Raw genomic sequence first — 26,368 nt, 5'->3', positions numbered from 1 at the left:
CACATTATCTAATTTAATCTTCTGCGAATTAGTTATGCCCGTTTTACAGATGAAGAGACCGACTGAAGAAAGTGTGCTGTACAACATCACGGGAATTGTACTTGTAATCTGAACCCACACCTGACAGGTTCCAAACCTCGAGCTCTTCTCACAAAGCCACCCTACCTCTTCTTTTTTTAAAGCAATTCTCTATGACTAGGAATAAAACTAATAAGAGGAAAACTTTGGAATAAAACTGACTACTTTTAAGTTTAGAATTAGGAGAGAATTTTCTTCTTCTCTCTCTTCTGTCAGGCACAAAATAGCTCTGACTTCTTAAGTATCGATCCTAGAAATGGGAGGATTCAAGTGATTTGTTATAACATGGGCCGTAAAAGGAGAAAGAACCTCAGCAGTAAATCTGCTTAGTCTTTATCAAGCAGCAGTAGCGCTCACATTCCCATGTATTCCTAAGGCAAACTCACAACTCGAACCACTTTTAACAGAACACAGAGAAGATGATTAATACTGTCCATTTTCTCATCATTTTTTTTCTCTCCTTTTTTGTACCTAGTGTAAGCTTCTCTGTTACATAAAAGGAAACAGCTGTCTAGAAGTTGTCAAATAAGACTCCTGCAACTCAAAAAGGAAAGGCAGTATAGGCCTGGGATTAAAAACCCAGGCTTGATCCCACACCCATCAGGATGGCTACTACCAAAAAACCAGAAAATAATCAGGGCTGGGAAGGATAGGAAAGAAACTGGAACCCCTGTGCACTGCTGGGGGGAATGTAAAACGGTATAGCCACTGTGGAAAACTGTATGGTAGCTCCTAAAAAAGTTAAAATTACCATGTGATCCAGCAGTTCCACTTTTGCGTATATACTCAAAAGAATTAAAAGCAAAATCTCAAAGAGATATCTGTCCAACCACATTCACAGGAGCGTGAGTCACAACAGCCACAAGGTGGAAACAACCCGAGTGTCCACTGAAGGATGAATGGATAAACAAAATGTTGTGTAAATACACAATGGAATATTATTCAGCTTTCAAAAGGAAGGAAATTCTGACACATGCAGCAACAGGAATGAACCTTGAGGACATTACGTTAAGTGAAAGAAACGAGGCACAAAAAGACAAATACTGCTATGATTCCTCATATGTGAGCTCAGAGACAGAAGGGCGGTTGCTAGGGGCAGGGCTGAATGAGTTGTTCAGTGGGTACAGGCTTTCAGTTTTATAAGATGAAACAAATGGGTTCTGCAGACGGGCTGAACAACTTGTGAATGTACTTAACACTACTGAACTGTGCATTTAAAAGTGGTTAAGATGGTAAATTTTATGTTATATATGTATTTTACCACAATTCAAAAAGAAGAACACAGGCTTGGAAATTGGTAAGACCGGGAAATAAATCCTGGCTTGCCTCTCCCACCTTCTAATTTTGTGACTTTGGATAAGTTGTTTTTTGTTTTTTTGTTTTTTTTGCGGTATGTGGGCCTCTCACTGTTGTGGCCTCTCCCGTTGCGGAGCACAGGCTCTGGACGCGCAGGCTCAGCGGCCATGGCTCACGGGCCCAGCCGCTCCGCGGCATGTGGGATCCTCCCAGACCAGGGCACGAACCCGTGTCCCCTGCATCGGCAGGCGGACTCTCAACCACTGAGCACCAGGGAAGCCCTATGCTCCTGTAGGGCTAGGAGCCAGTGCTCTCTATAAGGTAATTCTGTCTGTCTTTTCTTTGACCAAAAGGGTATTGGGTTTCATACAGGGTAATATTATTCAACTCAGGTGCTAGAGCAATATAGAGTTTCAGGTATTTTGTTTAACAGCCTAAGAAAAATCATTAGAAACATTCACTGAATTTCTATATACAGTTAGGCAGTAACCATCAAGATATATTGCTGAGTGAAAATAGCAAAAGTATCCACCATTTATCTAAGAAGAAGGTAATAAAAAGTATGTAATATATATAAACGTTTACATTGTTAAGACAAACCACTGGAAGAATAAACTGAAAACTAAAACAAACAAAAACAGTTCCTTAAATAGGTAAGAAAGGAAACAGGGTGGAAGCGACAGGAGTAGTAGAAGGTGGACTTCTCAGAACACACTTTTGTAGGTTTGATTTTGCAAAGTATTTTACATAATTATGAAACAAAATTAAGTGTTAAAAATTCAAAGAAATGGAAAATGAATACTCCTACTTATGTACTGATTTGTTGGTATAACTATATGAAGAATTAGTTCAGGTGCCTTTAGAACCGTTCTTTGCCTGTACATCCCTAGTGGGATGCACTCTATGAACAAAACCAGTGGAAAAACCACCACCACCACCTAAACTGCTTTCAGTAATCACATTGTTGGTGATAGCGTTGGTATAGTTATTATTAGGCAGTTACGTGAATATTATAGGATAAAGCAAATGAATAATTACGCTGTGTTACTGTGAACTGGGATGGAAGAAAGAAGTTACAGATGCAGGACAGAAAATTTCAGAATTTGACCCGGATGGGAGCATTAGTATGAATTGAAAAAAAAAAGCGGGGAGGGGGGGGATTTTGTAGCTCCACCTGCTGAAAGGTATAAATATAATGACCAATTAAATAGCCCACACTGTAGGCTCTAAATATCATTTGTTTAACTAAAAGAAACCAAGGCTCCTTAGAGACATGGCTGATTCCAGGTCTGGAGCAAAGAATGAGCCTAGAACATCTTGTCACATCAAAAAGCAAAGAAACTATCAGACTTCAGGAGCTGTGTCAAAGGAGTGAGGAGGTAATTTGAAGAGCTTCCACTCTCCAAAAACGCAGCTACTTGAGCACCAATTAAATATAATAACTGCAATGGATAAAACCATATCAAACATGCGAAATCCATGAGTTTATAATAATACTAAAAAACCCCTCATTGGCTACTTTTGGAGGATGTTACAGAATCAACTCAAAGTTTTAAAACTGGTCAACAGAGAGAAAGACATCAAGCCTTTATCTCACCTTTCCTGTCAGAAATGTACCTCAGGGTAAACAAAAATGAATAAGGCAAAGTTTCTCTTCATGGAAGTGCTTTTAGCTAATAAGTGAGGAAGGGAAGACAGAATTAGAACGCCACATTCTGAAACCCCTAATGACTCAATGAATCTAGGCAGTGCTCATCAACCACTGACACATAAAGAGAGACAACCAGACATTCTACGCCTCATAATGGAAACGCACAGCATCACACAAAGTAAGCTTGTCAAAAACTCAAACCTGAATCTGATTAAGCCTCTAAATCTAACTACCAATGTATAAAACAAGTGGGGAACAGAGAAGCCTGTATCAGAGGATACAGTTAGCAAACTCCAAACTGTGGGAAATGCTGCAGGACAAACAACCTGGTTTCTTCTACAAATAAACTGCAATACAAAAAGAGAAAAAAAGAGCGAGAAAAGGGAACACCTATAGATTAAAAGTGACTTACAAGACATACTAACTAATTGCAATGAGTGGACCTGATTTGCCTTCTGATTCAGACAAACTGCTTAAAAAACTGCAAAATTTGAACACTGTGTTGACATGAACTGGATAAAGAATTGATGCTAATTATTTTAGATTTGATACTGAATTTAAAAGGAGTCTTCATCTTTCAGAGAGATTTTCTGATATATACCTTGATGAAATAAAATGGTAAATGGGATTTTCTTCAAAAGAATCAGAGGGGGATGGGGGTGAATAAGAGCAGAGATGACATAATTGTTAAAGGCGCGCGATAAGTACGTGAGATAATTATACTAGTCTCTCTACTTTCGTACATGCTTGAAATTTTCTGTAACAGAAATTTTCCAGAACAGAGTTAAAGCAAAACCGCTTTCTGGTCCTGCTCTTTGATGACGGCTCTCAGATGATTTTTCATATTATCAAATAGTCATGGATCTTGGTACAGGTGACACTAGGTCCTGTTTACCCAAAGATTTTCTTCAGATGGAAAGCCTGAACAGCACAGTAATTTTCCAAGAAACATGAACTGTATAAAAAGATCATCACATTAAATTGGATATGTTAACACAGATTTAGGTTCCACGAGAGAACATGGTAAAAATAGCATGCTATTAACATCGTAAAACTGTTTTCCCCCCAAGTTCCTACTCTTTTGGCCCTTTTCACTAAACATACTGTTTTCACAAATATCAAACACTCCTTCCCAGTTGAGAATCATTTTCCTGAAAGAGGGGCTCTCAAACCTCAGCCTGCATCAGTATTACCTGGACAACTTGTTAAAAAACAGATTACTGGGTTCCTTTCCCAGAATTTCTGGCTCAGGTCTGAGCTGGGGGCCAAGAATTTGCATTTTAACAAGTTCCCATTTATTGCTGATGCTGCAAGTCTGGGGACCACACTTGAGAATCACTGTCCTGGAACGTCTATGAAAATTTATGTGTCCCCTGCTTCCTCCCATCTCTTCTTCCTCCTAAGAACAAAGTTGCCTGACAGTTTCCATAGAAAAGGGCATGATCTACCCTTTCTTTGATTTATATTTACCCCTTTGAACTCTACAATGCCTTCCATTGGATAATTATTACATAACCTTTTTCTGAAATTAATTACCCTTCAATGATATTTGTTTTAAAATGTTCCCTATTAGGTTAGAGGTGGCATTTTGGCTGCCACCTTCCCTAAAAATAACCAGACTAATTTTGTCTCTCTATCCTACTCTCCCCTTCCTCTCTTCCTCCATCCCTCTAACTGAACTGAAAAGAGGAATAGTTAATAACCATAAAAAGATATTACTATATGCTGTTTTTATTAGAATATAATTTCTGAGAGGACAGTAACCTTTTGACTTTACTATAGCTTTCCTTTCCCACCATGTTATGGGCATTTATGTAACTATTATTATTTGAAAATAACAAGGCCTGATTTTTATTAATAGTTACAGAACAGAATTAGAATTCAAAGCCCTGACACAGGGTATGCATTCAATCCATTTTTGTCAAATGAAATATTTCAATCACAGAGTCTTAGAGACAACCGAGGTCCAGGGAACCTAAGTGATATACAAAAGGTCAAAGGGTCTGTTACTGCAAATGCCAGAATCCTATAATCCAGATCTCGTAACTCCTACCCAGCCTGTGCTTCTCCCCCTAGTCTGTTGTACCTCTCACCAGTTTTATCAGGAGAGGTCAACGGTGCCTAAAGTGAGACAACGTAAGTCCAAAGTAGCATAGGGATAAATACTTAAAGAATAATCTTAAAATTCTCAATTAAGGAAATACACTTACTATGGAAAATAATTTTTTTTTACACAATATTTTGCTTTAGATGCTTTGGCCTTTCTAGGTTTCTTTACAAAGTGTGTATGAGGAGGTTATTACTCTAGAAAAACTCAGAAAAAGCCTAGAAAATTTAAGAAGATAGAAATTCTGACGGGATTGGTGTCTCTGGCACTGAATAAATTACCCTAATAGATCACCCCCACTCCAATGCAATGTGCACTGCGTGATCACAAGACCAAAGCTGATAGTACCACGGTCATCTGCAGAGTCTGCTCTTTCTAGAGAAGCTAGATTTGGGGGAAAGGGAAAATAACCACTTAGTAACTATTTACTACGTCCCCAAAATAGTTTTAGGTGGTTTACATACACTATTGAATACATTCCTTTCAACAACCCTATGAAACAGACATTATTGTCACTTTTAACAGACTAAAGCTCAGAGGAGTCACAGGCCTAGGGTAACTGGCAAGTCCAGATGCAAACTCAGGTGTAACTGCTTCCAGGGCCATACTTCATCCACAGAGTGAGGCTCCTTGTTTCCACTGAAGAGTTCCGGCACCTTTGTCAGTACTCAGACTCAAAATGCCTGAGACAGGATTATAACCTCTATCATCTACTTCTAAATCCTATAAAAATGGAAGCTGTTCTCCTGCTGCTTAATTTAGCTTTGTTCATATCATTAGCAAAAACAGTTGTAACACCAGGACAAATTCATTAAGGAAGGATTTCTGACCCCGAGTTTGGCATATCTTTAAAAGCGGACAAATAATGAAGCGTAAAGCTATGTTCATTAATTTACATGAAGTCTCAAATGGTGATAAAGGACTTGCCTGACGTTTCCCTTAATGTAAATGCCCAAATCAATATTCCTAACCCTTTGGCCTAAGGCATGCAATCAAACTATAATTCCTAGAGGCCCAGAAGGGCCAGCAGTCAAATGACCTTTATCCTCATCTCACCTATAGGGTTTTTGGGTCACGCCGGCTCAGAGGAGGGCTGTTGAGAGAACTGGTGACACCATTTCCCAGGCTGGAGGGAGGCAGAGGAGAATGGAAAAAGCTGCTCATAGGATTTAAATGGGGCTCTGCCCCTTTAGAAAGCAACACTACAGTTAAGGAACCAGTGAAAGGGCACTGCTTTTCCTTATTTGTGTATTATTAATGTGATGTTTTAAAATACCACCCTTTTCTGGATGGACCTAGAGTTTGTCATACAGAGTCAGAGAGAGAAAATCAAATACCGTATGCTAACCCATATATATGGGATCTAAAAAAAAGATGGTTCTGAAGGACCTCGGGGCAGGACAGGAATAAAGACGCAGACATGGAGAATGGACTTGAGGACACGGGGAGGGGGAAGGGGAAGCTGGGACGAAGTGAGAGAGTGACATGGACATATATATACCACCAAATGTAAAATAGATAGCTAGTGGGAAGCAGCTGCATAGCACAGGGAGATCAGCTCGGTGCTTTGAGACCACCTAGAGGGGTGGGATAGGGAGGGTGGGAGAGAGACACAAGAGGGAGGGGATATTCGGATATATGTATACGTATAGCTGATTCACTTTGTTATACAGCAGCAACTAACACACCAATGTAAAGCAATTATACTCCAATAAAGATGTTAAAAAAAAATACCACCCTTTTCAATAGGCTTGCATGAAGGAATTAAAGCAGGCAGGGTCTTGAAATAATAATTTGCCCACCACTGCCATTTGTCATAAAATCCTTTTCACTGTGGCGATTTAAAATCAACCTTGTAAAACACACTGTGAGGAAAAACAGAAAAAAAATTTTAAAAGCCACTTCCTTTAAAAATTTCTGAAGTAGTAGTTAACATGTCAAAAGCCAAATCTCTAGCAATATAAATGCTGGATTACACTGTTCCTTCCTGGCCATCCATCCAAAGCCCCACGTATGATGTATGATTTTTTTCTAAACAACAGCAAACATTAATGGTTATGCTTATCAAGTGTGAGAGTTCACTCCTGGTTGAACAGGATGACACACTTGGCAGGGCTTTGACAAAGGCTGGCCTACGTCCTTCCATCATCAGTCAGATGGCTATACACACGGATTCTTCACATGTCCTCGTCAAGCTCATGAGAGGTGTCACTCACGTTTGGATTCCAGAGTCCACCACCACAGTAAGCGAGAATATAGATAATATGAACTTCTTTGTCATGATTCCTAAAGCTTAATTAACATGCCCTTGACATTTCTTTTGAGTGAAAAGATAATACATATATTAAAACAATTTTAGAATTATATAGCCAGATAAATATCACTCATCATTGTTCTGAATGTTAAGTCATCGCTGTATACTTTTTTGGGGAGCACTTCACAATTGTGCTGAAGGAAGGACATCAAATGATGCTTAGAAATGTGACACACATTTTCATTTCACACTCCATCAGCTTTTACAGCTGTAGCTCAATGAAATGTAAGAGAGAGCTTGGCAAACAGCCATATTTACCAAGGTATGAAATAGGGGTCAGGTTACTTTTTTATAGAAAGAAAAAAAATGTTTAATTTTCACTCCACATTACTCAAGCAGATATTCAGCTAACACCCTAGAGAAAGGCACCATAACCACATATACTGACATGGTTTAATGCCTGTTTAACTGCATGTAGGTTTTTACTATATTACAAACAGCTTTGCAAAGCACAAAAATTATCCTTTCCTTACCCCCTTCCACTGAGGATCTACTGACACAGAAACATACTGGATCAGATCATCTTCCGTGTTAAATCTTTCACCTGAAAATAATGGCTTTTGCCCTCTGTTTCTAGCCTAGAAGCAGAAACAGCTTATTCCCTTCACAGGCAGAGAAGCAAAGCTATAGGCATCAGCATAAATGCATCTTTCTAATTCAGATTTCAATCTGTCAGAAAGGATTAAAGCCTCATGCATACATAAAAAGGGAACTATAAATGATAACAGAAACATGGTGGGAAATCACTGTGCTTCCAGAGCGGCTGTTTTACTTGCAGGGTAGAGAGCAAAAGCATCTTCTACTCACCTCTGTTAAACCTGAGACTTCTCCTTTTGCTAATGGTTTGCTGATGGATGGCGCGTATACTTTGGCATCTGAAACTGGCTGCCCTTTCATAAAATGTTTTCCTGATTCATAAACGTTCACTTCGACCATTTTCCCCATGAATGTGGGGTTCTTTGGCACTAAAACCTTAAAAAAAAATGAGAGAAGGCTTAATTTTTAAAACTAAAATTTTATCTTAGAACAGCTTTAGACTTACAGAATTATTAAGATAGCACAGAGAGTTGGTATACCCCAGACGCAGTGCCCCTCTTATTAACGTCTTATGTTGGTATGATACATGTGTCACAATTAATGAGCCAATGTTGGTGTATTACTATTAACTAAAGTCCATACTTTATTCAGAGTTCCTCACTTGTCCCTTAATGTCCTTTTTCTCTTTGGGGATCCCATCCTAAGTGGGCTCTATCTTCCAGATGCTCAAGGACCTGGGGATCTAGCAGGAAGGGAAGGCATTTCTGGGAGGGGTAAGGGGTTATAGACAGCGCTTTCTCCTTGTGGGATGCCTGTGGTCCGAGGGCACGTGGAAGGCAGGCCTGGAACCGCCCGAGGCATCCGCCAGTCACTCTTGGACAGGCCTTTGATATCCGACTCTTGGCTGTCCCAGGCAATGAAGAAAACTGGGACAACACTGATGAAAGCTTTATACTTTTAATACCTTCCAAGTTTGCTGTCAGAGTCAGGATTTGAGCAGCCACTTCAAATAAAGGCCTGCATATCTGGGTGCATATGTGTGTGGTGCAAGTGCACATGTGTGTGTGTGTTTTGGGGGAAGAGGAAGAGTATTTCAAAGCCACCTTTTCAATATCCCAAACCTTGGTGTTTGGAGCTAAATGACTCCTTTAACTGATGGCTGCCATTCACTTCTTTCGTTCTGTTATAAAAAGCATGTACTTGTTAGTTCTGCCTCTACGTAGAACCAGCTCCTCTGAAGGGTACTTGGGCTGGCTCACAGGAAACTGTCAGATGGTCCCTTTCCACGAGCGATTACTGACGGAGGTACTTGTTTACCTCGAGCAAATGTTTCCCCTCCTCTTGGACTTACAGGTAGTTTGTATGTATTATGTCTCCCTCACACTTCTATTTCAGTACTGGAGCTCCTTGCCAATCTTTTCAAGTCATAATCCAACATAAACAGACTAATTCTAATCCAGCAATACTTTGATATCTAGATACAATCTTCTGGAAGTCATCTTTTTTTAGAAAAATAATTCCTATGAAATCTTTGATATGCTTGGTTTTAGAGACCAAAAAAAAAAAAAAAAGAAAGAAAAATCAGATGAGAGCCAGAAGTTCCACAGCCAGTTTCTCCGAGAGGCAGAAACGGATCTTGGTCTTTCTGAGTCTGATTTTTTATGACCACTGAGTACACTGCTTCATCAAAGTATAGGAAGAAAGGTCACCTGGGTGGTGGATTACTCGCGGCAAGCAAATGGACTAAAAAAGCTTTAGTATCAGGATATGAAAGCCCTTTTAAATCAGTTTTTATAAAACAAGAAAATCTCTAGAGCAAACTATCCCTGGGAGATCTGGTACTATTCTCGGGGAAAATAACTCTCCTTGATCTGCTGTCTTGATCTGAATGAAGGGCTCAGTGTTTTTTTCCCTCCGGTTTTAATAATTGGAAAAAGCTCGACTGCTTTAAATTGGAGGAAACAGCTAATGAGACATGCCATCGCCTTTAAAATGAAGGGGAAAAAAGTTCCCTGCTGAGGCGAAAACCCAGATGGCAAGAGAAAGGAGAGGAAAGAGGCAACCAAGATACAATCAAGCTCCTCCCGAGGGCTGAGCAGAAGTTTGGCCTGAACAGGAAAATGGCTCTCTGGAGTCAATTACTGAGGTGGAGAACGGGGAAGAGACAGACTCAGCTCAGACATGGAGTGTTCGGAATCCATCCTCAGCTGTAGTCTCTACTGGGGACCGAACAGGGCACATTCGGTCTGGGCCATGAAAAGCTCCCCCACTTTCCCTGAGGACCTAGTGCCCAGTCTGTGCCCCATGCTGGAGGCCCCTCCGGCTCCGGCTTCCCTGCTTTCTAACATGGGCAGTCGGCTTCCCTCGCCCATCCTTTACGTGACTTGCCCAGGCTGGCCTGAAGAGCCTTCCCAAGCCGTGACCCACAGAAAAAAATTTCACTTGTCATTTGATGAGAGTAGGAAAAAAAAAAAAGAAAAGTAGGAAAACTCACTTGATATTAAGAAAAGCGAACACGATCCAGGGATGACCCATGAAATCCCTGTGCCCTTATGAGGGTCTCTCACCAGGAGGGGCATGTTACACCTCCTCCTTGGCCCTTCCCAGGGTCCATGGCCCCCGAAGGAGGCACTGTTTTCTTCAATCGCTTTTGAATTGCTTTACCACCTGGGGTAATGGAATCCCAAATGCTAAAACAGAAGTCTGGTTGCTGGTGGGGCAAAGCACGCGACTTTAACGGGCAGGGAGTGGGAAGCCTTTCAGGTTGGCCTCGAAGAAAACTCTCAGAGTGAAGTTGGTTTGATCCTTATGCTGGTCTCCAGAGTTGTTCACCCAACTTGAGTTGAGTCCAACGAACAGACTCCTTTCCCTTTGCCCCCAGCGTTTTTTATCAATGTGGAAGTTAAAAAAAAAAAAAAAAAACCCAAAAAAACAAAACACCCGAAACTAAACAAAACTAAGAAAGCCAACCAACAGACCAACCAATCAGAAGCCTGTGTGAGTGCTGTGACAGGGACAGGAAATCCCTGCCCTTCCAGGCTGATGTCGCCGGCACAGACATCCTTCCTGTCTTCTGGACAGAACTTTCCCCTCCACGTTGCCAGGCTGTGGGGATTTTGGCAGTGAGAATTGCCTGTTCCAAACTCCGCAAAGCTAGAGGAGGGTCCTGTCAAAGATGAATGGGGACTAAAACACACTTATTCCTTCGTATAGAATGTTCTGGAGATGAAGCCACAGAGATAAGCCCCATGTCAGCCTGGTTGGCTTGATGCTATAAAATAGCCTTCCCGCGACAAGATTCTACACCTCCCCCCCCCCCCCCCGCTTTAAGTCTCTTTCGCTTAAATTGATTTACTTTTAGAAGTCTTTCTCATTTTGGAGAAACCCTAAGAACGTGGGAGTATCTCTTACCTGCTCATAGAATCGATTGTGTGCAACATAAAACTTGGAATCAAAAGATTCTTCTGTGACTAACACTTTTTGTCTCTCACCAATCTGTGGAGAGAAGGGGAGAAAAACAGGAGCGATCAGGGCAAACACCTGAGCATCCAAAAGAAATGCCAACCCAAATAGTTATGGGCCGTAAGTCGTGTCTCCTTGAATTTAAAGTAGACTCCAGATTGCCAGCTACTTAACAGCCAATGCAAGAGTCACTGATTCAAATGTTCAGAAAGACATTATTATCTATGTAGTAACATCAAATTAGTGTAGAACGGAATCTTATTTTTCTTACAGAACTATGAAACAAAACTCGATCTTATTTCCTTCTTCAACGTAAGTTAGATAATTAAAGGCTTCTAAGACATACAAAAATCTTCTAAATATCACTTTGTTTTTCTTGAAACAAAGTTGCAAAACAAGTCAGAACAAGCTGCTTCTAATCCAAATTCATGAAAATATTTTGGCAAAATATGAAGTGGTAATAAACATTAATTTGAGTTACGAGGGATGTAGCACTAAAGAAAATGCCTTAAAAACTAGTCATTAAGTCCCCGTACCTAAACATTTCACACGTTACATGCAATTCTGAAATTACTGATTAATTCAGTTATTTACTGGTTATATACGTTTTCTCTGTCACGGGCAACTGTCTCTTTTTTGTTGCAGGCATGACCCCATATTCATTTTATTTTTTTAAAAGACAGCAAAAATAGGGGACTGTTAATTCTCTACAGGATCTATATTTACGATCTAAGCATGCATTTTTAATAACCAAGAAGTTAAATCAGCCAAAACGTTGGTTAAAGCAATGTGACCATTTTAAAAGTCTACTATTTCCAACTTTATTCTACTGTGAAATGCAACATTTAAAGTATCATTACTTTCTTTTTTTTTTTTACAACATCGTCAAAATGTCTGATTTAGCAAACCAGCTGTATTGCGTGATGTGCCTGGAATCATTTTTGCCATTGCTATTTGATAAATACAACCCTCTACGTTAAAGCACATTGGCAAGACTTTTTAAACGAAATCCCTATTCTCATATGTAGGGACCTGCCACCATGTTCAGGCAGTTACCACTCAGGCAACATAAACACAGCTGCACTAAATAGACCACCTAACAAAAAGAAAAAAACAAAAACACCAAACTCTTCTGTCCATTATACAATGCTAATACCTAAATACACCATAATTTGCTCTTTTTCACTCTCTCATTCAAATGTAGCTCCCTTAGCCGAAGGTTGTAAGGTCTCTAGGATACTTATCAAACACTTAACTTAGTTCACTCCTTGAAAACCAGTGAAAAGTTCCCGCACTATTGTCTCTTTTAAAGATCAAGGAGAAACAAAAGAACTACTCCCAGCTTCTACTTTGAGCTTTAATGGCCCTGTTTATAGAAAAAGACTGATGAATATTGGGTTTCACTGAAGTATATTCTTCTGGAAGGAAACTTAGAATGTTTGCACACATTTCACAGTGCGAGTTGCTTATAACTTAAGATAAGTATCTGTCAATGGTTCTTAAGGAAATCTGCAATTACACTTCATCTAACATTAAGTTTTCAGGAAATTAACAACAATGCGAGAGAGCAGAGCCACTGAAAACGTATGCCGCTTTTTTCCTCTTGTTGGAATGAATGTGGACAGTTGGAGTAATCGTCTTTGGGCTATTCCATTTTATCTGGAGAGAATAACGATGACAGTAATATATACATATTGAGTTAGACAGACTTGCTATGTTTATACAGTAGAGGGCAGGGCTTTCGATCAACCATCAGAGAACTATTTGTATGTGAGTATTTATTATTTGCCAAAGGGATTCAGGAAAGTTGCTATGGGCAGTAATTTATAGTGGCAAACACCTCTCCAATCACCCTTTTGGTCCCCTCAACTGTGGATTTTGTCTCATTGGTGAGGCTCTTAAAGTTCCCCAGAGGCTGCTGAGCACAAATGAGCATAAGCAAGATAGGACTTTGATGAAGAACTGATGCAGTCTATCCCCAACCCCTAAAAAATCCAACAAAAACAAATGCTCTACGCACAACTTTTTTTAAAGAATGAAGTTGCAATGAAGTGAATGATCAAATATGACCTTTCAGAGAATCAACTGTTTCAAATAACCTTAAAAACAACAAGGGGGGCTTCCCTGGTGGCGCAGTGGTTGAGAGTCCGCCTGCCGATGCAGGGGACGCGGGTTCGTGCCCCGGTCCGGAAAGATCCCACATGCCGCGGAGCGGCTGGGCTCGTGAGCCATGGCCGCTGAGCCTGCGCGTCCGGAGCCTGTGCTCCGCAATGGGAGAGGCCACAGCAGTGAGAGGCCCCCCCAAAAAATAAAAATAAATAAATAAAAACAACAAGGAAGTTAAGGGATGGGGGGTGGGTTTCAGCTGGAACTCTGGAAGAGGCAACTTTGCCTTGGTGACAATAAGGAAACTTACGGGCCAAACGTATTAGTAGCCTCAAATGTTTTTTTAAATGAGTCACCTCCTTACTCTCCAAGTGTTTTCTCCCCAGCCCCACTCAATAACCCAGTATGGTTAAAGACCACGTAACAAGATTTAGGATAATCATCCTGATTTACCTAAGAATGCCTCTCCTATCCAGCAAGGAAGTCCTGTTCTCAGAGGAAAAAGCAGGGCTTCAGAAGAAAAAGGGCCACAGGTACCCTTGGGCCACTAGGACTACAGCCACCCAGCTTTCTATTATGCTAAAGGCAGAGCTAATCCACTAAAGCAGGGGTCCCCAGCCCCTGGGCCACGGACAGGGTCGCAGAGCAGGAGGTGAGCGGGGGCCGAGTGAGTGAAGCTTCATCTGCTGCTCCCCATTGCTCGCATTACAGCCCCCCAGTCCATGAAAAACTGTCTGCCACAAAACTGGTCCCTGGTGTCAAAAAGGCTGGCGACCACTGCCCTAGAGGGACCAGTTTGCCTTAGAGAATGATGGGTGTACACTGCGTCTTCTCTGAGATTCTGCAACATCTACTCTCTGCTGACATTCTGCTGAGAAGGCGGCTTCCTGGGCTACTCACCATCCCTGTCAGAACCTTCCCTAACAGCTGGAACCTCTGGCAGGAATGCAAGGTTACATCACTGGCTTAAGACAAGCCCTTTGAAGAGGAAGTTAACAACAAGATTGCTTGAGTAATTAAAAAAATGAACAAACTCCTGAGTTTATAGAATATATATATTTGTATACATACACACACACACACACATATATTTTGAGACTGTAGAGGAGGTTGAAAATAATGGTTTCCATAAGCTTTGTGACTGGTAGCACAATATGGCTGTTCAGCAGGGATGATTAAGATGCAAGTGGAACTGTAAACCCAAAGAATGGTCGGTCGGTCTGGAGGGTGATTTTAAGATAACTGGAACTTTCAAGCACAGGAAGAAAGGGGGAAGTTATTTGGAGGGAGAAGGAATGGTCAGAAGCAGGAATGCACAGTTCTAGCAGAGCCCAGGGGAGAGGAAGAAGAAGAAGGTTTATTCAACACCATCAAATGCCACATATTCAAACTGGACAGTAGGGTGAGAGGACATGGGTCTGGGTAGATTATTTTTAAGGTAAAAGAGATTTGGCTACATTTTGGGACTTTGCTTTCCTCATAAAAAAAATGAGAGTTTGGAAGAAGTGACGTGGAGCTGGGGAGACGTGAGCAGGGCTGAAGAGGAAGTAGATTCTGATTTTTAGAGGACCTTTCAGTTCCAAAATTCTCAGTCGTCATTCATGGTAGATTTGGTCTGCTCACAAGGTTTCAGATGAAGGAAACAGGTACTCTAAATCCAGGCTGTCTCTTTTTTCACAGTAAATGTATGCTGAGAGCCCTCTGGAAATTACAGGTACTTTCTTGCTGCACTTAAAGTAACAACGTGATCTTGATACCCACCAAAGAAACATTTACAACGTTTTTCATAAAGCTATTTAGTGACCTGAACCCGAAGAATCCTGTCAAAATCTTCCCAACAAACCCCTTTTTAAAATAACCTCTTTTCCTTCTGATTTTCTTTACACGTATACAATTTATAGCTGATTAAATAAAATGCTTCTTTGATTTCTAGAGCATTTTAGAGTTTAAGAACTAGGGCTGGGGGACTTCCCTGGTGGTGCAGTGGTTAAGAATCCGCCTGCCAATGCAGGGGACACGGGTTCAATCCCTGATCCAGGAAGATCCCACATGCCGCAGAGCATCTAAGCCTGTGCGCCGCAACTAATGAGCCTGTGTGCCTAGAGCCCGTGTTCTGCAGCAAGAGAAGCCACCTCAATGAGAAGCTCGCACACTACAACAAAAGTAGCCCCTGCTCGCCACAACTAGAGAAAGCCGTGAGCAGCAACAAAGACCCAACACAGCCAAAAATAAATAAATAAATTTATTAAAAAAAAAAAAAAAGAATTAGGGCTGGGAATACAAAAACCCCTGCACTTTTATGGGAAACTCAGTTTCCATTTACAAAGTTTGACTTTCAGGACATTTGTCAGGACTTTTCAAAGTGGCTGTCAGTCCTGGCACCTACTGTAACAACCTAGATGTACTTTGTAATTTATTCATCAGATGTCAGTGAAGACAGTGGCTTTTCCAAGGACGTGCAGAACTTCACTTAGTACATTTTAACCTGACTTCATAAATACATTTTATGAAAAATGAACTATAGAAATAGTCTTGTAAAAACCTTCCCTCCATTTCACAGATTGGGTCACTGAAGGAAGAGAAGGTACAGAAAAAGTCCACAGGTTCCTGCATTACCGCTGATCTCACAGAGGTGATGGGAACTACAGCCCCCACTATGAAAGGAGTGTAGTAGAACTTTCTAGGCTTTGTTGAAAAGATATGAGAAAAGCTCTTATGCTTTTTTTTTTCTTTTTTTTTTTCAAACCACAAAGGGAGAAAAGAAAGACCCTATTCCCCTAAATAGACAAAGAAGGTAAGAGCATGAAGGGGGCTTAGAAATCTCTGATTTCACAGAGAGGAAACTGAGGTCCAGCAAGATGCGGTGATTTGCTCAGTGGCAGAAAGAAGTCTTGGAAGCATTCCTGCTACTTGATGTCTCCTATTTAATTGCTAGCTGCAGAAAACGTACAACATCATGGCTCTGATTCTGCAGTGCATGGCTTTTCCTTGAGCAGAGAAACATCTGTGACAAACAAAAAGCAATGTTTTTTTAAAATTCAATTTGGGGGTAGATTTTACAGTACATTACATAATCAGCTGGCTGTGTTATTTGTGTCACATCTATGCTTCGAATTTCCCGAGTGCCTGAAGTGGTGAGAAACATCAGTTCTAACCATATGGCCAGATAACACACAGAAAACACACACTTGCATTCAAAAGCAGTGGTTTCCAACAGAATTTGGTTGCTGAATGAATGTTCATTCAAGCACATTCTATTTCTCCATTTGTCCTAAAACAAACAATATTCTGTATGGCTATTTAAGGATTTAAAGAGAGAAACTAAAAAGAATTGCTTCAAGACAGGCAGATAATACTGAAATTTAACAAAGACATTAAGAGTACTTGGGCTTTTACCTTTAACCCAGTAAGAAATGTTACTTGTAGAAGTATTCCTTGAACTAGAAGAAGCAAAGAGTTTCTTTTAAACCCATATATGGCTTTAAAGTATAAACTTTATGTAAATCTTACTTTTAACTAGTTTTTTTTTTTTTCCCCTTCTTCTCACTTTTGTTTTACTTAAACAGAAAGCCTGAGGTGTGGCTTTAGAAAATAACTGCAATTCACTTTACTCTGAAGGGTTAGGTTAGAGAGATTTTAATTAATTCAATATAACCACTCAGAGTATCCAAAAACGTTCACAAAGGACAGATATATATTAGAAGACCTGTGTAAGAGAAATATTTATTTCTTGAAAACAGTTATAAGAAGGTAGAGGAATTATTTTGCTTCCCCTGAAAAGTTCTAGCAATTAATTTTTCTGTCCAATTGCCTTAGGTGGAAAAATGCAGATTAAAACACACGTATCAAAAGCTCTCATAATTATTTATAGTACATTCCTAATAAACTTAAATTTTATCTATGTTTATCCTATACAATATTCTGACATGCTACTTCTGCAGCTAAGTTTTTTTTTTTTTTTTTTTATTGTAGATAATAAAATACAATTTTTCTCCCTGACTGGTTTCTGAATGCATGACTCTGGGAAATGTCAAATGTCTTTCTTTACCTCCAGTCAAATTAGTTTTTTTTTTTTTTTTTTTCCCCTAAGCTGCCTGGAACATGTTAAACACAAGGCTGTGACCTTAAACTCTGAAATAATATTTCTAGTGTCTGTGCAAAAGCCTGCCCTCACATACACCTTTAGACTAATTACTGCAGTGTAATGTTGCCAGTGAACCACTGTAATTACACTTGGAGAAAAGTATGGTCTTGTTCTTTCCTAGCTAATGAAAATGATAACCTTTCCATTTTGATTCATCATTCACAACAGGCAGAACATGCGAGGCTGGGTCTCCACGGTATACAGTAATTTTCCTGACTGTTTATGCACACTTCTGTTTTCGGGCCCTGCAGAAGCTGGAATTAAAGAAGCAGGCATACTTACGCTAAAAATAGTCAACAGTAATAATAGCAATAACATTAAAATTTAATATCATCCTTACTCCACAACGCCATTCTATAATGAAATAGGGCCATGACACAGGAATGTGTGTCAAAAATGATGACAGCATAGAAAACAAGTAATGAGCCTCTAAGTCCATCGTATTCAAAATGCTTGCCATCAGTTTACTGGTCTACTTAAGGATTCTGAGAGAAGATGTGGGACAGTTCATTGTGAAAGGGGCTGAACTTGGATCCGACTCTTAAACAATGACAGAAAATACATTCTATTAGATTTTTAAAAAAACACTATCCTCTGTGTGAAGAAACACACATTCTTTAGCTATAATTATTATTAGAATTAAACGTGTTCAAAAGGGGAGGAATGTTCCTTTGAGGTAGAATATCCATACCTCTGAAGTGTTTAATTTATGTTTATCTAGTAATTGCCATGAGTATCTTAGTGGCTTTATTATTCCTTCTTCACATTTCAGAAATAACCTAAACACCAAAGCAAAACTGAAAAACAATTTGGCTTTTTGAAAGTCCTTCCTCCCAAAACAATGATGAAAGTTACAAAGACCAGACCCAAGGTGGTTCTGTTGAATCAAATCAAGACTATGACATTTCTTCTAACGATGGCCCTTGTGCTTTTGTCTTCAATTGTTGGCTGGTTTTCTTCTAGCCATGTGCCCACCCCAGTAAGAGAAAGGCAACCCAAGGGAGTCTCTTCTCAGTTGGAGGCAAATGCCATTCTTAATAACAAAGCCATTTTCTTCTGCTGGTTGACAGCCAACAATAACAGTACAGTAACAGTGCTTTACTGATCTGCTAAAAGTCATTCTAGACAGCAAATGCTTACATGACAAATGCTGACCTGATCCCTTTGCAGCATTAGAGATCTGTACCTGAGCGCTGACTGAACTTCCAATTCGAAAACCAGCCAAGTTTTAATTACCTGCCTGTACATTTTTGGTATTCTAGAACATTCTCTTAACAAACTCAAACAAGTTGCCTTTCCTTATCACAGACTCTGGCGCAAGTATGTTACCTCTATTTTTTCCCACACTAGGCAAGCTCTACAATGCCCAGGCAGTATAGGAAGCTGCTCAACATTTAAAACTACCAAAAGCCCTAAAACCAGATGTTGCCAGTAATATCTAATCATGAGATCTTGTTAATGGGATGACCAAGTGGGGCCAGTATGGGATATGTATGTGGAACCCTTTTTTTAATTAAAATTTCAATTCTAAGATTGAACAATTATCTCCATTTGCTTCTACCTTCCTGATCTTTTCCCATTGGTCCCTATCAATCATTACTCAGCAAGTCTGGGCCAATTTTCTTTGACGAGCTTTTCACATAGGCACAAAGGTGACCATCCTTTTATCTTAGAACTACAGAACAGACTACCTTCTTGGAAAGTGTCTTTAGAATTTTCACTGATGACACAATAAATAATCCAAATTACAAACTCAGAGAGGCAGCTGAGCTTTAGAGAGAGAGTTAGTGTTCATGTCATCTAGTGATGTGCAGTAATTACTTGCCAGCTCACCTCACAGTTGCCCAAAGCCCTCATTCCAAAAGCACCAAGCATCAGGCACCTTCAGTCTCCTATGCTACCAAATACTTTATCAAAACAATACAAGACTTGGAAGAGTTCAAAGAAAGGTTCAGACATTTGGAGAGAAAAGGTGTGGATGTGGTATACAGGACACCTAATTTTCTTTGGGGGGAAAGAAGGCTTCTTTTCAAATACTAATTTATAGGAGAAGGTGGACAGGTTCTAGTGTACTCAGGCTCTAAATGTGAATTTCCTGAATTATGAATTCAGAGCTGTGTGGGTGGTGGGATTAAAAGATCATTCAGTTCAAGGGCTTCCCTGATAGCGCAGTGGTTAAGAATCCACCTGCCAATGCAGGGGACACAGGTTTGTGCCCTGGCCTGGGAAGATCCCACATCCTGTGGAGCAACTAAGCCCATGTGCCACAACTACTGAGCCTGAGCTCTAGAACCTGCAAGCCCCAACTACTGAGCCCGTGCACCTAGAGCCCATTTTCTGCAACAAGAGAAGCCGCCGCAACGAGAAGCGCGTGCACTGCAATGAAGAGTAGCCCCTGCTCGCCGCAACTAGAGAAAGCTGTGCGCAGCAACGAAGACCCATAACTTTAAAAACGGATTTTATCCTGACAGTTGCTTTTAGGCATGTGGTAAATTAATGAATTAATCTAAAGCTGCACCATCCAGTACAGTGGCCACCAGCCACAAGTGGCTGGGGAGTGCCTGAAACATGGCAAATCCAAATTGAGATGTGCTGTGAAACACACACCAGAGTAAAGACCTTACCAGATTTCAAAAACTTAAATAAGAGTATAAACTAGCTCATTACTTTTATATTGATTACACACATGTTGAAATTGTAAAAATTAATCAACAGAAACCTCAATGAAATTAGAGTCGGGAGGCCGGAACGGGAAGTCCTGTGCTTTATGAGGATTGCCGAGCCCAAGAGGAAGAAAGACGTTCTCTTCTTTCCTGGCAAGAGCTCTGCTAATGAGAGACCAAAACAACTCAGCCAATGAAAAGCCACAATAGTGCTTTGAACTCTCAGTTCCTCCAGTGAACTCTTTGCTTACTACACCCATCCTAAGTTCCTTTTCCCTCTTTAAAGGAGTTCTCTCCTTGCTGTGTGGGGACTTGCATGGGGCTCACTGTGGCTGTAGACCCCAAACTGCAATTCTCTGTTGATCCGTCATAAACCCATTTTTATCGGAGAAACAAATGGCAGCCTATTTCTTGTAGGTCAACAAAATGATGATATATTTGATATATAAATAAAATATATATTAAAATTAATTTCAACTGTTTTTTACTTTTTTTAGCGTAGCTACCAGAAAATTTAAAATAACATCTATGGTTCATTTCCACTGGACAGCGCTGCCCTAAAACATTGTTAGGTAGTTTAAAAAAATTTAACAGAAATCCCCCCTTTCACTATTTTAAGGACCAGATTGATCACTTAAAAAAAATTTTTTAAACTCACCACAAATACCCTTAAATTTGCACTAATCATGTAAATGCAATGCTTTAATTTTAGGAGAGAATGCATACGTATCTATAAACTGTTAAAGGTAGGAATTTTGAACTGCTGAAGTTCTCTTTTTGACCTTGAAATTAATCTTGTTTCCATTCTTCTGGTCGACCCTAGCCTCTCCAAAAGCTTCAGGCATGATCAACTTGCTTATTGTTTTTCGGGCAATGCAAGCACCCTAAAGAGGCCACCTAAATTTCCCAATCTGTCATTTCCCATTTTGTGTGGCTGCAAAAGCAAATGGCGTTTGAACTTAAAAGGCAGAAACAGACCATTCTCAACTTCATTTTTTAAAAAGCCAAAACGAATGTCCAAAATAGGTACCGCCTTCGGTAAGATAAATCTTTTGTTACCAACCCTATTACCGGAGAACTCAGCATAGATGTGAGCAATAAATAACACGTGCAGTACACCCACCATCTTTCAACCATTTGCCAGCCGGGATGGAGGCAGAGGAAGCAGAATGGATTAAGCAGAAATCAAAGACAGCCAAGCTCTAATGGTGCCTAATTAGCATAACAAAAGACACCGCCACAATCTTTCAGCAGTGGGCAATACATCTCATTAAAGAAGACTGAATAACAATTATGCTCTCCTGCTCCCCGCCCCCCCAGCCCCTATGCTTCTTGGCTTAGCTCTGGGAGACCCTGAGAGCTGGGCTTGAGAGCTTCTGCTTTCTTGGCCAGGCATTGGGGCTGCAGGGAAAGAGCCCACTTGTATTACTGTGCACCTGCATCTCAATGCTTTATTCTGCTTACTCTCCTGCTGTGAAAATGTAGCTTCTTCAAGCACACCAAGTCCTACTATGCGGTTTATAGGTATATAATATTGAGAAATAGCAATGATGACCTAAAAAATGAATACCAGTTCCCCCTAAAATATCTTTACTTAAAGAAAATGATCTATTTGTTTCTCTTCACTTATTCTGTTTTTCCCCTTTGATATTACTACCCTGTCTCAGAGTTAATGAAGCTAAATTGAAATTCGACCAAATTTATCTCAGCCAGTAATTAGCCCTGAGTACGTGTGCATGCACATGTGCGCGTCTGCATGAACGCGCGCACACACACACACATACATCCATACATACATCATGGAATTTAAATGAGAGCAGTCTGCTTCAGACCCATCCTCTCTCCCCATCTCCTCTTGATGACAGACAACCAAGAAAATATATGAAATTCAACACAAGGAAATTGAGGTTGCAGGTGAACACGTGGGTAGTTGTTGTATAAATTTAAACCAAGAATAAAAGATTCTACTTAAACCAAGGATAAAAAAATATTCTTCCAGGGTGATCACTAAGAAAGATGAAAGCTTCAAGTAATCCTATGTACTTTTTCATATCAATCCACTTTGGGGGAAGGATTGAGTGGGGAGGAGACAGAAAAGGATGCATTTATTTAAACCAAACAATTTCCAGTTCTGAGCTATATTTTTTGATCAGTAGCCTTTCAAAAAGGAATCTAGTTATGAGGGCTGCTTTGATTTTTGTTTTTTAATGGTCTCTCCTGCCAAACACAATATTACAGAGTCTACTTAAACCCAAATACTGCCATGTCTGTGAGCTGCCCTAGGAAAAGCTGTTGATCACAGGGGTGGACAGGAACCTCTGCAGTCGTTAGAGAGACTCGAGCAAAAACTGAGCCAATGCACCGAGTAGCTGGGAAAGCCTGCTGAACCCATGTAGTGTGCCTGGATTGTCCACACTGCTGCAAAGTCGCTGCCTTGCAGGAACTGAGAGACCTTGAGAATATTCAGGTCATTCACATCATAGGCAGCAGACGTGGGGCGAGACATTTTGGTGCTATACACAATCTGCACACGGCAGCACACAGTTAAAGTAAAACTTGAGAAGTCACTTAAATCTTAAAAGGCCCTTCTCTCTCTGGTGAACTACTCAACATTCAAGAGCTGGTTTCCACCTTCCACCCTTTAGGAAGAGTGAATTTTTAAAAATCCTCTCTCCCACTTCTCCTGTTTAATAGATCACATTGTTTTTGTTTTTTACCTTCTTGCCTATTTCCACCTTAAAGTTTTGCCAAAAAGTAGTATTCAAACACAACACAACACGTTATTATGAAGTCTATCCTGCTTTATCTTTTAAAGTACAACAATTTGGTATTTTAATTCCCAGTCAGTAACTAGATCTCTGGTAATCACCACAGTCCGAGTCTACTGGTCTGACATCTTACAAAGGTATCTGGGTACATTGGTACAATTTCCTTCTCTTTTAAGACAGAACCCTGGCCAAGAAGAGAAGAGCTTGAAAAGTACTAACCAGGGAGTCAAGAAGCCTTTCATTCTCCAGACGAAGGAACAAGATAAAACCCCAGAAGAGCAACTTAATGAAGTGGAGATAGGCAATCCACCCAAGAAAGAGTTCAGAGTAATGATTGTAAAGATGATCCAAGAACTCAGGAAAAGAACGGATGCACAGAGTGAGAAATTACAAGAAGTTTTTAACAAAGAGTTAGAAAATACAAAGAACAACCAAACAGAGCTGAAGAATACAATAACTGAAATGAAAAATACACTAGGAAGGAATCAACAGCAGAATAAATGAGGCAGAAGAATAGATCAGTGAGCTGGAAGGCAGAACAGTGGAAATCACTGCTGTGGAACAGAATAAAGAAAAAAGAACGGAAAGAAATGAGGACAGTTTAAGAGACTCTGGGCCAACATCAAATGTACCAACATTCACATTATAGGGGTCCCAGAAGGAGAAGGGAGAGAGAAAGGGCCTGAGATAATAGCTGAAAACTTCCCTAACGTGGGAAAGGAAACAGTCACCCAAGTCCAGGAAGTGCAGAGAGTCCCATACAGGACTAACCCAAGGAGGAACACGCCGAGACACACAGTCATCAAACTGACAACAGCCACTAACTAGCTGTTTGACTCCAAACAAATCATTTCACTTTGGGGCCTCAGTTTCCTCATCTTAAAAAAGGGGGAAGGGGGTTGAAACCAGTAACCTGAAAGGCCACTTCTGGTCCACATATCCATGGAGGAGGCAGGGCCAGCAAGGTGTCTGTCCTGCAGTGAAGGCTAAGAGTACACGATGGGAAGGGAGTGTCTGCTGGCAGTGGTTGTGGTGGCAGCAGCAGTAGTGTCCCATGGACACAGCCAGGGGCCGGCCCTTGCTGCACAGCTTGGCACTAGTCTCATCACCAGTATTCCTTCCTTTCACTTCCAGAGCTGACACATAGCCTGGGATTAACAACATTTGCCAAAGGCAAGGCTTTGTGGAAGAATGAATGGGAGTAACATTTTGGGGATTCGGTTTACCTGTCTGGAAGAAACAATTAAAATAATTACCTGGCTTGAATCTTGAGTTGTCCTCAGATTAATGACCTAGCTTTTGGAAGTCAGTATATGTGCTGGAAAAGTTGGATTACTGTTGGCATTACAGCTGATAGTACTCCTGTTACCGCCAGGAGTATATTCCCAAATTTCATGCATTTCATTTACTATAGAAGGTAGCTCTGTGAGCTGAAACACATTCATGAGTTCAACATTACTGCTGGATATCTTGATTGAAGGAGTCAAGAGAAAAATCTAAGAAAACTATCTTGGGGCTCTATCCAATTACTGCTTCAGAATAGGCATAGGTTTTAGAAAGCAACACCATATGGAGGCAGGATTATTTAATGTACATAGACTGTTGCTAAACAGGTTAACAAAGCAGAAGGCTGCAGGGCCTGGACCTTACGGAGCCCAGGTCAGCTGTCTTGCTAGGCCTGCTGTCGTCTCTCTTGAGGAATCCTGCCCAAAAAGCAGAGATAACTCTTGTGCTCCCTTTTCAAAGCCATGACCCAAAAGGATTTCAGAGAGGTAAGACAAAGCATATTTAATGGGAAGAAAGGAGGATAATTGTCCAATATTGATAAACCCACAATTCATTTTTTCAGTAGCTATTGGAAAGATAAATTATGCTTAAAAAAAAAAACAACCCCCCCCCCAACCTGAACAGCTTCTTGTCACTTCTAAAACATGATCCTGTGTCTGCCTGAAAGAGTTAAGCCTATATAAATATTTATCATTCTTCTTTCAAAAGGATAAGAAAAATTCCTTTTGCATACATGAATTTCAGATTGCTAAGCAAACATCAGGATATGGTCAGGGGCCCATCATCTTAATGAGGATATGGTAATGATAATTTTTTTTTTTTTTTAAGCTTGCTTATATGTGATCAAAAATACACTAGAGATTTTGATTTTATACTGGGGCATGCACAGACCCATGAACAGTTAATGCCTTTAGAAGCATATGGGTGGGATAACAGGAATACCATCAAGGGCTTACAGTGGGACTAGGGTGAAAGATTCATTAAAAGTGATAAATAGGATATGCCTTACTTAATGTCTTGCAATTGCATATTTAATATAGCAGGCCAGTGACTATGCATTTTAACTGTCTTTATTTTTAAGAGAACTGCCAGATCTTAATTACATATTAAACAGTTATTTGCAAATGAGGACTTCTTCATTAACATATCAGAATCATAATAATAAACAATTCTCTGTTACGAAACAGTACATAGGACAGTGGGAAGTTTAAGAACAGTACATACATATAGCACTACAGCAGGGCAAAATATCCTACTTACCTTGAGCAAGCTGATACCTTAAAAATTTTTTAAGGGAAATAAATAACCTAGATGCAAGTTCACAAGATTCTACATTTTATGAGATCAGAGATTTTGTTTCTTTTATTTGCAGCTATATCTCTAGTGCCAACACCATGGTTGGTTCACTGCAGGTGCTCAATAAATGTTGAATGAATGAAAGAACCAGCTCTTTTTTTTTTTTTTTTTTTTTTTTTTGCGGTATGCGGGCCTCTCACTGCCGTGGCCTCTCCCGTTGCAGAGGACAGGCTCTGGACGCGCAGGCTCAGCGGCCATGGCTCACGGGCCCAGCCGCTCGCGGCATGTGGGATCTTCCCGGATCGGGGCACGAACCCGTGTCCCCTGTATTGGCAGGCGGACTCTCAACCACTGCGCCACCAGGGAAGCCCAGAACCAGCTCTTTTAACAAGTACATAGTTATATTTTTGCAATTAGATTGTCATGCACTGATACTTTTTAAAAAATTAAAAATTCTTAAAAGTTAAAAAATTAAAAAAATTTTGCTTTTATGTTTCAATAACTGTGTATGTAAAAAAAAAAAGAGACCTGAATATTTAAATTATGAACCTAGACTATAAATGTGTTTATAATAAGGCATGGATATTTCCTTCAGTAGATTGTAACCATATTTTAAATTATTTTGTTCCACACTGTTTTTTATATCTTTTTTATCTGTT

At 40.2% G+C, this 26,368-nt stretch overlaps 1 protein-coding gene across 2 annotated transcripts in view; it reads right to left on the bottom strand.

The window, feature by feature from the left end:
- The window catches only part of CDKAL1 (CDKAL1 threonylcarbamoyladenosine tRNA methylthiotransferase), a 649,761-nt gene that overhangs the window by 25,318 nt on the left and 598,075 nt on the right, over nucleotides 1-26,368 (bottom strand). For both annotated transcript variants that reach the window (XM_082664020.1, XM_082664021.1), the window contains 2 exons: nucleotides 11,395-11,478; nucleotides 8,254-8,418 (listed from right to left, as the gene is read on the bottom strand). In XM_082664020.1, the coding sequence (XP_082520146.1) occupies nucleotides 8,254-8,418; nucleotides 11,395-11,478 (249 nt within the window). The remainder of the gene's footprint in view (nucleotides 1-8,253; nucleotides 8,419-11,394; nucleotides 11,479-26,368) is intronic.

Source organism: Grampus griseus, assembly GCF_964374135.1.
Source record: "Grampus griseus genome assembly, chromosome: 10".
Classification (NCBI taxonomy): Eukaryota; Metazoa; Chordata; class Mammalia; order Artiodactyla; family Delphinidae; genus Grampus; species Grampus griseus.
This window is presented reverse-complemented; position numbering and strand designations above follow the sequence as displayed.